At 42.9% G+C, this 13,985-nt stretch overlaps 1 protein-coding gene across 1 annotated transcript in view; it reads left to right on the top strand.

Annotated features, from left to right (window-relative positions):
- The window catches only part of RAD23B (RAD23 homolog B, nucleotide excision repair protein), a 54,324-nt gene that overhangs the window by 31,195 nt on the left and 9,144 nt on the right, over positions 1-13,985 (top strand). Inside the window, exons 5-7 of the mRNA XM_054031724.1 lie at positions 1,552-1,607; positions 8,123-8,250; positions 12,572-12,701. Of these exons, the coding sequence (XP_053887699.1) occupies positions 1,552-1,607; positions 8,123-8,250; positions 12,572-12,701 (314 nt within the window). The remainder of the gene's footprint in view (positions 1-1,551; positions 1,608-8,122; positions 8,251-12,571; positions 12,702-13,985) is intronic.

Raw genomic sequence — 13,985 nt, 5'->3', positions numbered from 1 at the left:
TGGGGTATTGTGATCCATAGTGAATTAATGTCTGTAAAGCCCTTCCGGACTTAAATGGATTGCCCTCCAGAAGCTCAAAACCATGTCTTGAAACATCTTAGTTAGATGCACTAGCCATGTTGTTAGTTAAGTTCTTATCTGACCAGAATCTCACTTAGTTTCTGGAAAGAATAATTTTATAAGGAATCTATCGTACTCACCTTTGCTAAACAGATTCCAAAAGATTCTTATTCCATCTTACCACTATTAGAAAATATCCAGAATAAAAGCAATCCTTGACCCAGCTGCAAAGGTCTGTGGGAGTTGGGTGGGTTGTAACAAATTGCATTTGACATTTGCATCAGAGTTCAGAGGTTGAGAACCTCTTGTCTAGATCTTGTTTGCCCTTCCCTATTCATTTTGAAGATGGTAGTTAACAGATACCTCAAACACAGGAAATGGTCTGAAGAGAGAGAGTTCTTGGTTATTGAATGACTTCATATATGGACTGATATAAGTGAGTTAAATGTGGATACTCACTTATACAAGCACTTCTTAGTTAAATACACTTTTTGTCTTCTGGATTGTAAATATTCACTCAAGTGTGGGCTGGAGGGGCAGCAGGAGATTCAAAGATGTCACAGAAACTGGTGTGAGAGAAAAGAAGAAGGCCACAAATAAAACTTCAGGCTGAATATGAAATAAGTCTTGGTGTAAATGCCCAACTCTGAATTAGGGATAGGAAGGGTGTGTAATGGAAATAGAATCTTTTTAAAAATCTTGCTTGATTGTGGCAGGAGGCTTTACCATAAACCCACTTGCTCAAGCTGTTTCTTAAATAACTGTCCTCTGGAGTATGGCTGTGGATTTCCCTGGCATTGACTAGTAAAAACAGATCCCTCACTCTGTAGCATTTCTAGCTTTGGTAAATCTTGTCAGTGTCAATTGATAGCGTGGTACTCTTTCCAGAATGTGTTTTTTTTTTTTTTTTTTTTTATATGTAGAAAAATTCACATCCATTTAAACAGTGTCTTCTGAATGGTTGCCTTTTTGGAAGTGGATTCAGACAAACTGTGGGAACAAAGGTCTTCAAATGTCGCAGGAATTTTAAAGGGAATGGATAAACTTTGATCAGTTGTCCTTCAAGGGGCGATACGGAGAGATTTTAAAAAGTGCTCTGCACTGGCCTAACTCTGCTCCCGCTGAATTCAATGTCAGTTTTACTGTTGACTTCTGTGGGAGCAGTTAGGCAAACATTGAGCACTTACAAAAATCCCATCCAACCCTTACTTTTCTCCCAGCCCTAAAGGCAATATTTAGGTAAGCAGGTGTCAGCACTTGAATGGATAAGCAGTATTCCAAATGTAGGTATTCTTGATAGGAGTCAGCAAGAGTAAGGGTTAAAAACACTAGCATTTACTTAGAGCACAGAAGTATGTAAATTCTGGCTTCATACCAGGTCTTAGACACCCTTAACTCCTTTAGGAAATAACATAGAGTTACAGATGCTGCTTCTGCTTACCAATTATGTGTTCCAAACTTGTGTATTTGAAATCTTGTTTTGTCTTGCAGTACATCAGGTGATACTTCTCGATCAAACCTTTTTGAGGATGCTACAAGTGCACTTGGTAAGTGTTTATCTAAACTTTAGCTTGCACTTAAGTCTTGTTTCACTGCAGCTGAAATAAATGGTGGGTTAACAGACAAGTTATTTGCATTCTCTTCTCTACTATACCTTTTTATCCTCAAGATTATTATCAAAGTGCTGTTCCCAAAGAACAGAAGTAAATGTGGTAAAATCAACCTCATGTAAACATTCTTCTCGCTTTATTACAGAGGTTGTTTCAACTTGTATACAAAGATGTGTTGTATAAAGATGGGAAAACAAACTTATAGCAGCCCTTCTGGCTTTTCCAGATTTCTTATACTCTTTTTCCCAATGATTCAACTTGAAGTGGTTTGAATGGAATGCTGGGTTTGGTGTGTTTTGTTTTATGTTATGGCCAGTAAACACAACCAATGACTTGCACCCTCAACCATTATGTTCACAATATTGAAACAACCGTTCCAACTTTGACAGTACTATTTAGCATGTGCACCCAGTGAATTTAGGGTCACTAGTTTGAATGCAGTTCTGGTCACAAATGGTCTCTGCAGTAATTATCTCTAGATACAGTGCAGTGACCTGTGAAGTGAGTTGCTGGTCTTAATTTATAACACATGCAGTGCTTGTTATCCATAACTCCTAAGACTCTTCACAGAGGTGAGTGGGCATAAACTCACATTTTTTAAATGTGGAAACTGACTTAGAAAAGAAATGACTTGCCCAAGATCACACATCACATTAGCAGAGCTGGATCTAGAACCCAGGTATCCTGACTCAGTCTGGTCTTTAACTTGGCCTCTGTGCCATATTACATCCCAGAGAGGATTTTATGGAAGGATGTTTTAGTGCCAGAGTCTGTCCAGTAAAATGATTACTTTCTATGGAGAGGTCCTTCTCTCTCCACTTGAATAAACCTGCTGCTCTTCCCCCTTCATGTGCTACAAGGATGGATGGCACATCTGTCAGCGTTTCTCACTGTGTAAATTAGCTGACTGTTTACTCCTTTTTCATTGGAGCAGTCCAGGTTTTACTGCAGGTTAGAATATCCACAACTGAATATGAATGAGGTACTGATGGATTGTCAAAACAAAAAAGTGGATCCTAGAGTACCAGTCACAAGCCTGATTTAACGCTACTTAGGAGTGACTAGAGAAATCAAATTTGAGTGCATGGATTGCTGTTGACTATAGATGCATAAATTACCAGTATTCAGATTTCTCCTTCATCTTAGTTGATGCGTACTGCAGTAGGCTAGAATAAATTGACCTTTATCTCTTTCAGATTTCCTTTAGTTTTCCCCATTCATCTAGTGTTCTAGTTTACACCTGGATAACACTGGTGGTCCCAAAAGGCACTTGAAAAAAGTGACCAGTTTAATGTGGTTAGGGACCAGAAGTGATGGTGCTCTTCACTTGCACTATGAAGCATGTTTTTGCCAGTCTTAGTTTGTGATTTGTAGTATGAGTAAATGATCCATGTGTCAGTAGAAAGAATTGCTGATCTTGTAAGTTGAGATCACCTCACCTAAGATGATTGTACTTGTACTGGTTTTCTGCCACTGTTTCTCAAAACACAAATCTTTTACTTTACAAGTTTATATTTTAAGAAGTTTCTTTCTGTAAACTTGGAAGGCCAAGGAGAGACCATGGCTAATCTCTTATTGCAAATGCACACACAAATACAGTAACTTGTGCATGCACTTCTTTAAACCTGGGCCAAAGTTATTGACCCTGTGTTACAATTTGTCTAGGTGGTAGTCACTCAGAATTGAACTGATTTTTGTTTAGTATTGAATTGACATTACTAATGCCATGGGGAGTCCAACTCTATACTTGGTTTACCAGGTTATTTTGGATAAGCCAGTGGCTTATGTATGTTATCTCCACTTACCCCCTAAATTCATTGTAGATAATAAAGAGAATGTCTACACAGCAGTGTAAGCCTAGGGCTGGTGGGATTCCAGTCAGCTGATGCATGTCAGGGAACCCTGGAATTGAGCATCTATATTGCATTTTAACCCTAGGTTAAGAGTGTTCTGACCCGTGCTCAAACCTGAGACTCTGGCATCCACACTGCTGTGCACAGATCTGAGTCAAAGAAACCCTATCCCAAAGTGCCTGGTGCACCCCACGCCCCAGCTGTTGACACTCTAGCTCTAGGAACATGATGCACTGCATGGACACTCTACTGCCCACCTTGTTTCCTAACTGTGGTGGTGCTATTGATGGCACTCTAGTGCCCATAAGGGGCATGTGAGTACGTAATCTGAATAATTAGCTCCTTTGGTGACTGTTGCAGTAGAATGACTGCAGTTTGAGAAGGTTGATGCTGAACTACCATCTAATCTGAGAATTGGGCTTTCCAGCTCTAGGCTGAGATAATTAGACCATCAGTCTCCAGGGCTGTCAAACTGTTAGCATGAAACTTTGTAATTCTTAATTTTTAAAATGGGATGTTCAACCAAAACACCTTCATTGGCTTTTATTTTTGTCTGTTTTGAAGTTAGATGTAAAATATAGGTTTCAGAGGAAACACGCACACAGCTCAGCCTAGCGGCGCCCGGCTGCCTGGATGTTGGGGGTCATCCCTTCCCCAGCCACGCTGAGCTGGGAGCTCTGCTGCTCTTGCCCCTGCATGGCAGCTGCTTGGTCCCACTCTGCTGTCTGTCCTGCTCCCAGGCCACCCTTAAGGCTGCTTGTGTAGGGGCGCCCAGGCTGTGTGCTCGGCGAGTGGGAGCCAGCCCCAAAACATGAGATTCTTTTCCATTGTTACTTAGTACTCCTAGCAGAGTACAATTAGCAAATTTGGAATATGGGTAAGTAACAGGAAAACAAAACTGTTAGTTGCTGTAATTGCAATTCTGAATGGTTTTTGCCACCTTGCTTAAGTGACCTGTCTGTGTCACTGGTATCTAGAACAGTGATGTGCAGCTCCGTTGAGTCAGTTAGTACTGATCAGCTTTGCCACACTTAGTCCCTCACCGCACCATGAAAGTTGTCAGGTTACATTTCAAGGTAGAATCAGCCCTTTACTTGACTTGTGTAACGTGCTCTTTTTTAAAGAAAGGAAGCAAAGTGTTTAGAGTAAAATGACTGATTTTTTGCATTTAATAGCAATATGTCTGAATGGACTTTCTAGGCTCTTACATTGAATTTTTTCCTTTAAAAAATCCTTAAGTGTGCTACATATGATGAGGCAGGGCACGTGTGGACCTTTTCCCTTTACCTTAGTGTTGGGACCTCTGGAGCATCTTCAGATGTATCTGAGGATGGAGGCAACAGCCTAGTATAGAAAGCCCTGCCTAGGAGGGCTGTACACCAAGCTGCTGCCTATGTTCTCTATGATACCCCAGCAGCTCAATCAATTTTTAATGAAGAGAAGATTAATGGATAACTTGATCAGTCTGTGTGTACCTACATGGGAAACAGACATTTGATAAAGGGCACTAATCTTATCTCTACTGTCTAATCTCTCAGGTAAAACAAGATCCAATGGCTGGAAGCTTGAAGCTAGACAAACTCAGACTAGAAACGAAGTGCAATATTTTAATAGGATACTTAACCACTGGAACGATGTACCAAGAATTGTGGTGGCTTCTCCATCTCTGCAATTTTTAAATCAAGATTAGATGTAGCCCATATCATACAGGAGGACAGATAAGATCAGACTGCCTTGTGAACTTAGAATCTATTAAGTTAGGAGGGTGTAAGTTGTTGGGGCCATAAATATGTAACACTCTCAAAATTTTGTTGGACCCAATTCACTATCCACTGACTTGCAAACAAACTTGCATCACTAAACAGCACTTCAAGCCGCCTGTTACTTTTCAGAACTTCCCTTCTCTGCCATCTTGGGTTGATTCATCCAATGCTTTACTGCGCGATCCAGGTGGTCTTCACTGTCTCTCTTTACCATGTTGCAGTGGTGTAGAACTGTCAGTTGGTCCACACTTACCATTGGTGACCATTCCAGCTGTTGTGTTAAGTCATTATTTGGCTTTCCAAAGCAATCTGGCACAGATTTCAGTTTAGTGGGATTAATTTCCAGCCTTGAACTGCAGGAAACTTTTTCTAATTAAGCCAGGAACTGAATATTAGATAGCTGTGAAGATGCCCTTGACTTTAATGAAGAGTGGGGAAGAGGAATTATTAGTACAAGGAGTGTCACAAGCACATTGAATCTTCCATAGAAGCCTGCATTGTGCTCTGTCCCCAGGAACTCTTCCATTCTGTCGAGTCCTTAATATAAAACTTGATCATACTGAAAAATGAAATAGACAGAATTTGGCAAGTTTAGTTTGACTTTCCCTCACTTCCTCTCGAGTGAATGTCTCCGTTTTGGCATTTCTCAAAGACTGCTTGCACCCTTCTTCTTCGAGTGATTGTTCACGTCCATTACACATTAGGTGTACGCGCGCCGCGTGCACGGACGTCGGAAACTTTTTCCCTTAGCGGCTCCCGGCGGGCCCCCCCCTTCCCGCCAGAGCGGCGCCCCGCTCCAGGGTATATATATCCCTGCCGACCCGACCACTCCAGTTCCTTCTTACCGTCCGTGGCGGCGTTGGAACAACTCTGTCTCTCGTCTGAGAGTGTCCCTTAGCAATAGTCAATTAGAGTTCTAACAGTTATCAGTTAGTTGTTGTAGTGTTTAGTCAGTAGTTAACAGCTCATTAGAGTACTTAAAGTTCCTGCCGGGGTTGTTTGTTCAGCCCCGGCACCGGCCCCGGGCGGTGGGGTATGCCACACGCCCAAGGCTTCAAGGCTTGTGCCACGTGCCGTAGGCCCATGCCATTGAGCGACCCCCACACTTCGTGTCTTCGTTGCCTGGGGGAGGCTCACCAGAAAGAGCGCTGCAAGATCTGTAAGGCTTTTAAGCCCAGAACTAAAAAAGAGAGGAACTTCCGCCTTAAGCAGCTGTTCATGGAGACGGCGTTACAGCCCTCCACTTCGACGGCACCGTCTGCCTCCGTGCGGAGTGCCCCTGCCTCGGTGCGAGACCCGGCGCCGGTGGGTCATCCGAAGACCGCGGCACCGACACAGCGGGGAAATACACGACGCCGGTCGTCTTCGCCGGCGAAAGTGAAGGGCCAACCTAAGGCCCGAGGTCGCTCCCCGCACAAGAGGGCGGCACTGGTAAAGATCTCGAGTGCCCCTAAGGCCGATACGGCCCCAACACGGACCCCGGTAGTGGCTCCGGCGCTGAAGGGCCCGTCGAGCCCCGGGATGGGCGCGTCGAGCGAGGAGGAAGGGCTGGAGGAACTCGTGGAACAGCCCTCCACTCCGGACACGTTTGAGGCAGCTAAGGACCTCATTGCCTTGTCCGTCGAGGCCCCGGCACGCGCTGAAGGCGCCCCGCCTATGCTGCCGCGCAGAGGCAAGCCGGCGATGGTGCTTCCCTACTCGCGCCCGCCTGTTCCGGCGTGGAGCCTGAACCTAGTCCTAACAAGACTCATGAGTCCTCCCTTTGAGCCCCTAACCACTTGCTCCCTCACGCACCTCTCGTGGAAGGTGGCGTTTCTCGTGGCCATCACGTCGGCCAGGAGGGTATCGGAATTGAGGGCCCTCTCTTCGGAACCACCCTATACAGTGTTCCATAAAGATAAGGTGCAACTGAGGCCACACCCCAAATTCCTCCCAAAGGTGGTATCACAGTTTCACATGGGGCAAGACATTTGCCTACCGGTGTTTTTTTCCTAAACCCCATACGGACCCTCACCACCGCAGCCTACATACCCTGGATGTCCGAAGGGCGTTGGCATTTTACCTGGAACGGACCAGGTCGTTCCGCAGAACACCCCAGCTGTTCATTGCTATTGCGGAACGTATGAAAGGCTTGCCTATCTCGACACAGCGCTTGTCGGCATGGATTGTGCATTGTATACGCACTTGTTATGAGCTCGCCAATGTTCCGGCCCCGGAGATCCGGGCCCATTCGACTAGAGCCCAAGCGTCCTCAACGGCCTACTTGGCTCAGGTCCCTATCCAGGAGATCTGTAAGGCAGCCACCTGGTCGTCCGTACACACGTTCACAGCCCACTACGCGATCCATCATCAGACCAGAGAGGACGCGATGGTCGGGCGGGCCGTGCTACAGTCAGTTGTATCTTGACTCCTACCCACCTCCAATGGTAAGCTTGGGAATCACCTAATGTGTAATGGACGTGAACAATCACTCGAAGAAGAAAGAACGGTTACTTACCTTCTGTAACTGTTGTTCTTTGAGATGTGTTGTTCACGTCCATTACACTTCCCACCCTCTTTCCCCTCTGTCGGAGTCTCCGGCAAGAAGGAACCGGAGTGGTCGGGTCGGCAGGTATATATATACCCTGGAGCGGGGCGCCGCTCTGGCGGGAAGGGGGGGGCCTGCCGGCCCGACGGGAGCCGCTAAGGGAAAAAGTTTCCGACGTCCGTGCACGCGGCGCGCGTACACCTAATGTGTAATGGACGTGAACAACACATCTCGAAGAACAACAGTTACAGAAGGTAAGTAACCGTTCTTTTTACCGCATTTACAACTGTGCTATTTTTGCCCCTCTAGTGACAGGTCAGTCTTATGAGAATATGGTGACTGAGATCATGTCAATGGGCTATGAGCGAGAGCAAGTAATTGCAGCACTGAGAGCCAGCTTCAACAATCCTGACAGAGCAGTGGAGTACCTTCTAATGGTGAGCTATTTTTTCATCTTTTCACTTTCTCCCCATCTTTTGAGAAGAATTCATCTTTGAATGACTTGATAACCTGAAAAAGATACAAGTTGTAAGAGATGAGTAGAAGTCCACAAAGGAACAGCAGCTTTAAGCAGAGAGACTGGGAGGTTGAGAAATGGATTTTCAAGAGCTTACTGCCTTGAGGGCGATACTGGTGTCTAAATTTTGTGATTGCCATATTTTGTACTCATTTATTTGGCTGTATATGCAAGGTGTGTCTGAAGATTTGGAAGCTGACATGGTGTGGTTTAATTAGCTATGCCCTATCTCAATAGGATACTGCCTGTATCAATTAACTAAAAATGTTTCTCCTGTTGTGACCAATTGAGGATATTAGTCACTGTTTTTTGTATTGGCAGCTATAGTATCACAAAACAGACTAAGCCTTAAAGCTGTTGGTTCATCCTTGGTACGAATCATGCTGTAGAACCTAGAGAGCATATCATGTATACATAATATTAACTTAGGGTCTGGACTTCAGTGTTTTTCTTTAAATAGTAGTTAAACTTGGAGAGGAGTTGAGTGATCAATCTGCTGAACAAGATACAACCTATCCGTGGTAAAACTGGCTTTAAAAATGCAGTGCACTTAATGGAAAATGGCTACAAGTCCCAAGTGACTCTTGTTATGTTACTTCATATGTTAAAATCTTCTTCATTCCATTTTTGTATTGGGTTGCGTTCAGTTCTGTTTCTCAGCCAGATAGGTTACGAGCAGCTCTGGAAACTATGAAAATGGGTAAGGAAGCTCAGTGGGACAGATAGTTATTTAATGCATATTTCCAGTGTCTCTAGTTTTGACTACATTTGAGTTCATTTGAAACTGTCACTTTTTCCCCTGACATCAGTTTCCCTTTGCTATTCCCCATTCACGCTTAATGAACTTAATTTCTGGCTTATTTTGAAGTGGAGATATACAGATCATGTGTGAACGGGACTCCCTATAGACTGAGGAAGGAAAAAAAACTGGTTTGAACTTCCTAGGAGGAAGCTTTTGAATTGGTAACTATTTTCTGTAGGCATCATTCATATGTAAATCCTTCAGGTTACTACTTACAGTTTTAAGCCAGAGCTGCACTTGTTACTTATGACTCCTTTTCAGCATAAATTGCATTTAACTGCTTATGAAAATGACTTCAAGCTTTAAACTGCAAGGACTGAACCTTGCACTACGTAACAGATGTAAAGAGACCTCAGTCCTCCCCATTAATGTTATATATATTTCACAATGTTGATCTATAATAGAGAAATTTCTTTACATAGCTGTTTAGTAAGCCAGCAGTAAGAGAATTTTTTTTAATGATGTGAACTTCTACATTGTTCCTGTGTGTCTGGGATTGGGGCTTGATGAGGGATAGCTGGCTAATCATAGAAATGTAGGGCTGGAAGGGACCTTGAGATGTCGTCATCTCCAGTGTTTCTTGACCTTTTTGATATCTGGGACCGGCTTGCTGCCTTCCTAAACTGTGTCAGGGAAATTTCAGGGACTGGTGAGGAGGTTGAGAGTCAAGTCATTGAGAAACACTAATCTAATCCAATCCCCCTCACCCTGTGCCACTGCTGAGGCAGAACCAACTAACTGTACCTAGACAGGTGTTTGTCTAATCTGTTTTTCAAAACCTCCAGTGATGGGGATTGCACAACCTCCCTTGGTAACCTATACCAATGCTTAACTAGCCTTATAGTTAGACATTTTTCCCGGTTTCCAACCTAAATCTACCTAGCTGCAGATTAAGCTGATTACTTGTTTGTCCTGCCTTTAGTGAATATGGAGAACAGTTGATCACCATTGACTTATCAGGTCCCTCCTAAGTCATCTTTTCTCAAGACTAAACATACCCAGTTTTATAATCTTTCTTTGTAGATCAGGTTTTCTAAACCTTTTACAATTTTTGTTGCTCTCCTGTGATCACTCCAATTTATCCACATTGTTCTTAAATGGTGGCACCCAAAATAGGACAGCTACTTCCTATGTTTCACATACAATGCTCCCGTTAATACACCCCAACGTATTAGCCTTTTTTACAACTACATCATATTGACTTCTATTCAATTTGTGATCCTGTAACCGCCAAATCCTTTTCTGCAGTATTACCACCTACCCAGTACTTCCTTATTTTGTGTTTGTGCATTTGATTTTTTCCTTCCTAAGTGTAGTACTTTGCACTTGTCCTTATTGAATTTCATCTTGTTGATTTCAGACCAATTCTTCAGTTTGTCAAGGTAGTTTTGAATTTTAATCCTGTCCCCCAAAGTGCTTGCAACCCCTCCCAGCTTGGGGTCAGCCACAAACTTTATTAGCACACTCTCCATTCCATTGTCTGAGTCATTAATGAAAATGTTGAATAATACCAGACCCAGGATAGAACCCTGTGGGGACCCCACTAGATCTGTCTTTCAGTCTGATGCCAAACCATTGCTCATTATTCTTTTGATTAGTTTTTCAACCGGTTGTGAACCTACTGTTAGGTAATTTAATCTAAATCACATTTCCCTAGATTGCTTATGAGAATATTTATGTCAAAAGCCTTACTAAAATCAAAATGTCAAGTCTCTTTCTCTCCCCCCAATCCAGTGGAACAGTAAGCCTGTCAATGAACTAAAGTAGGGTTGGTTTGGCATGATTTGTTTTTGATAAATTCATGTTGGCGATTACTTATTATCCTCTAGATGCTTACAAATTGTTTTAATTTTTTCCAGTATTTTTCCAGGTATCAGAGTTAGGCTGATGGGTCTATAATTCCCTAGGTCCTATGTTCCCTTTTTAAAGCTAAGTACTGTATTTTCCCTTCTCCCTCTTGTACCATGTCCGTCTTCCATGAATTCTCAAAGACAATTGCCAATGGTTCCAAGATTGCTTCAGCAAGTTCCTTAAATACACTAGCATGAATTTGGTTAGGCCCTGCTGCCTTGAATACATTTAACTTACTTGAATGTTCTTTAACATGTTCTTTCCCTATTCTGGCTTGTGTTCCTTCTTCCTTGTTGTAAATATTAATTGTGGTCACAATTAACGCTTTTAGTGAAGACTGAAGCAAAATAGGCATTCAACACCTCAGCCTTGCTGTCATCATTAGCTCTCCTTCCCTGCTAAATAGTGGGCCTACACTTCGCATTAGAAGCAAGAGAGGTTTTATAGAACCTCTTCTTATTGCCTCTCTATCCCTTGCTAGTTGAAACTCATTTTGTGCCTTTTGCCTTTCGGATTTTGTCCCAACATGCTTGTGCTATTCTTTTGTACTCACCTGTAACAATTTGTCCATGTTTCCATTTTTTGTGGGATTCCTTTTTGATTTTTCAGGTTACTAAAGAACTCCTAATGCAGCCATATTGGCCTCTTACTGTTCTTCCTACTTTGCTTTGGATCAGAATAGTTTTCTGTTGAGCCTTTAATGTTGTCTCTTTGAGCTTTCCTCTCCCAAACCCTTAGATTTTCTTCCCATGGAACCCTACCTACCAGTTCTGGGTTTGTCTGCTTTTTTAAAAGTCCATTGTCCATATTCAGCTGTTCACTCCTTTCTTTCCTTAGTCATGAAATGGTCAATTTCCTGATTCAGTTTCAGCCAAATTGCCTTTCACTGTCAGATTCACAGCCAATTCCTCTGTTAGTCAAAATCAAGTCTAAAATGGGTGCCCCATGGTTATTTCCTCCACCTTCTGAAACAAGATGTTATCCTCCAAGAAATGTTCCAAGAATTGCTCAACCCAAATAAGAATATTGAGGGGAGCAATTAAGGAAACTAGATCTGTAGCTCTGACAGAGCCCATTGTAATACAGACTTGCTGTTTAAGGGTCCTACATCCTGATCTACTTCTGAACTATCGAGTGCTGTAGGCAAGAATGCTCTTAACCATCAGCGGCTGGCAACAAGTGCAATCTTCCAATTTGGATGTGGCCCTTATGACAATTATGTATTGATTACCTCTATTAAAGTCATGCAATGAAGCACTCGTGCAAAAAACATATTGGAACACTGCGCTACTCTGCATTATCTGTCAGTAAACTAGTGCAGCTCAAGACGTTGAGTTTTAACGGAGCACTAAATTGTCGAGAACTTTCTCCCTTTTCAGTTTACTCAATGCTACATTGAACGATTTGGAGCTGTTTGTAGGTTTGTTAGCAATAGTGTCTGCAAATTTGTAGTGTGTTAATTGGTTTATATTTGCAATGAAAGTATTGAGTCTTATTTCTAGGGCAAAAAAACAAGTGCAGTGAAACCATTAACTTTGATCTCTACCCATGAAAATGCTGTTAATTGTAACCTGATCCCTGGATTTAGGGTATCCCTGGAGATAGAGAGACTCAAGCTGCGGCTGATCCTCCTCAGGCAGCAAGCACTGGTGCTTCTCAATCTTCAGCAGTGGCAGCAGCGGCAGCAACCACAACTACGACTACTAGTTCTTCAGGCGGTAAGATGGTCTTGTGTTTATGGGTAGCTGTTGAGCAATCTCTCTGTACTAGATGTTTAAATAGTGTGTTTAAGTTTGTGAGGCTTTTCAAAGTGAGAGACAAAAGGGCAGTAGAACTTGCTTGGAGGAAACACATGTGGGTGGCTAGATCTGTAATGTTGGGGCCATAGTTGTTCAAATTCCCAAATACCACTGTTGGTTTTATACCCACTCTGTGATCCAGTATGTGTGGTTTTAAGTTCCTGAGATCACAGCTATGGACAACTTCGTATCTTCCCCAACCTCACCTCTGGCTTCTTACTGTCTAGAATTAGAGTTGCAGCAGTACATCACTTCAAAACTTCCTCACTTGTAACCCCAGAGTATTAGGTTTAATTTATAAAGGTATCCATTTTTGTATTGCCTACGATAATAGGCAACCCTGCTTGTGGCCACCTGAAATTTTTAAACTTACTAGTAAGCTCTTTGGGGCTCTTCTGCTCTGTTTGTGTACAGCGCCTAGCACGATGGGGACCTGGTCCATGACTAGGGCTCTAGACAGTACTGTAATATAAATAAGAATCAGGGTTCTCAAACTCAAAATGTGGCAAATACTATTAAGTAGGTGATCCGTGAGAACCTCCCCTCTCTTGCAACTACAACAGTGGTACATGGAAAAGCAATATTGACAAAATAAAATCATATAGTTCCTTTTTTTTTTTAAATGTAGTAAATGTCCTCTCAGTGCAACTCACTTTTCAATCTTCATCACTGTTTTCCTTTTTATTGTCCCCTTTCCACCTGTTCTGCATATGTTACTTTATCCTTGGTTGCTTTGCTTCCAGTGATGTGCCTTTCTAGCTAGTGACTCTAGTTTGTCCTCCTGTGTCGTATCCGACCCTAATAGAAGCAGCTAGACTAGCTCCACTATTTCTGGCTTCCCCATGTCTCCAGCTGTTTTCAAAGAGGCCTGTAGAAGTAGCTGGGAAAAAAAGCCAGCACTACATGTCCACCCAGCTCTTAATCAGCTGCCATGAAATGCTCTGTGGACCACCTCAGTTTGAGCTCTGCTGTATGTAGATCAGTCTTTTGAGTAAGCCTTTGAGGGTGCATGGGAAGAGGACCTGTTCATGAATATCATCGTACCCCCCTCAAATATACTACCTCCCAGCAGCAGAAAGCTTTGGAGTTTTCTGCAGGGGACCCCCCATTTCAGCTACTAAGTTCAGAGGACTCAAACTTGCCTTAACATAAGCATTTAACAAGTACCCATCATGTTTATTAAATGCAATGTGGTTGCTAAGT

The sequence above is a fragment of the Malaclemys terrapin genome, chromosome 6 (assembly GCF_027887155.1).
Source record: "Malaclemys terrapin pileata isolate rMalTer1 chromosome 6, rMalTer1.hap1, whole genome shotgun sequence".
NCBI classification, from domain to species: domain Eukaryota; kingdom Metazoa; phylum Chordata; order Testudines; family Emydidae; genus Malaclemys; species Malaclemys terrapin.
Note: the sequence above shows the minus strand (reverse complement) of the source record. Positions and strands in the feature narration are given on the sequence as shown.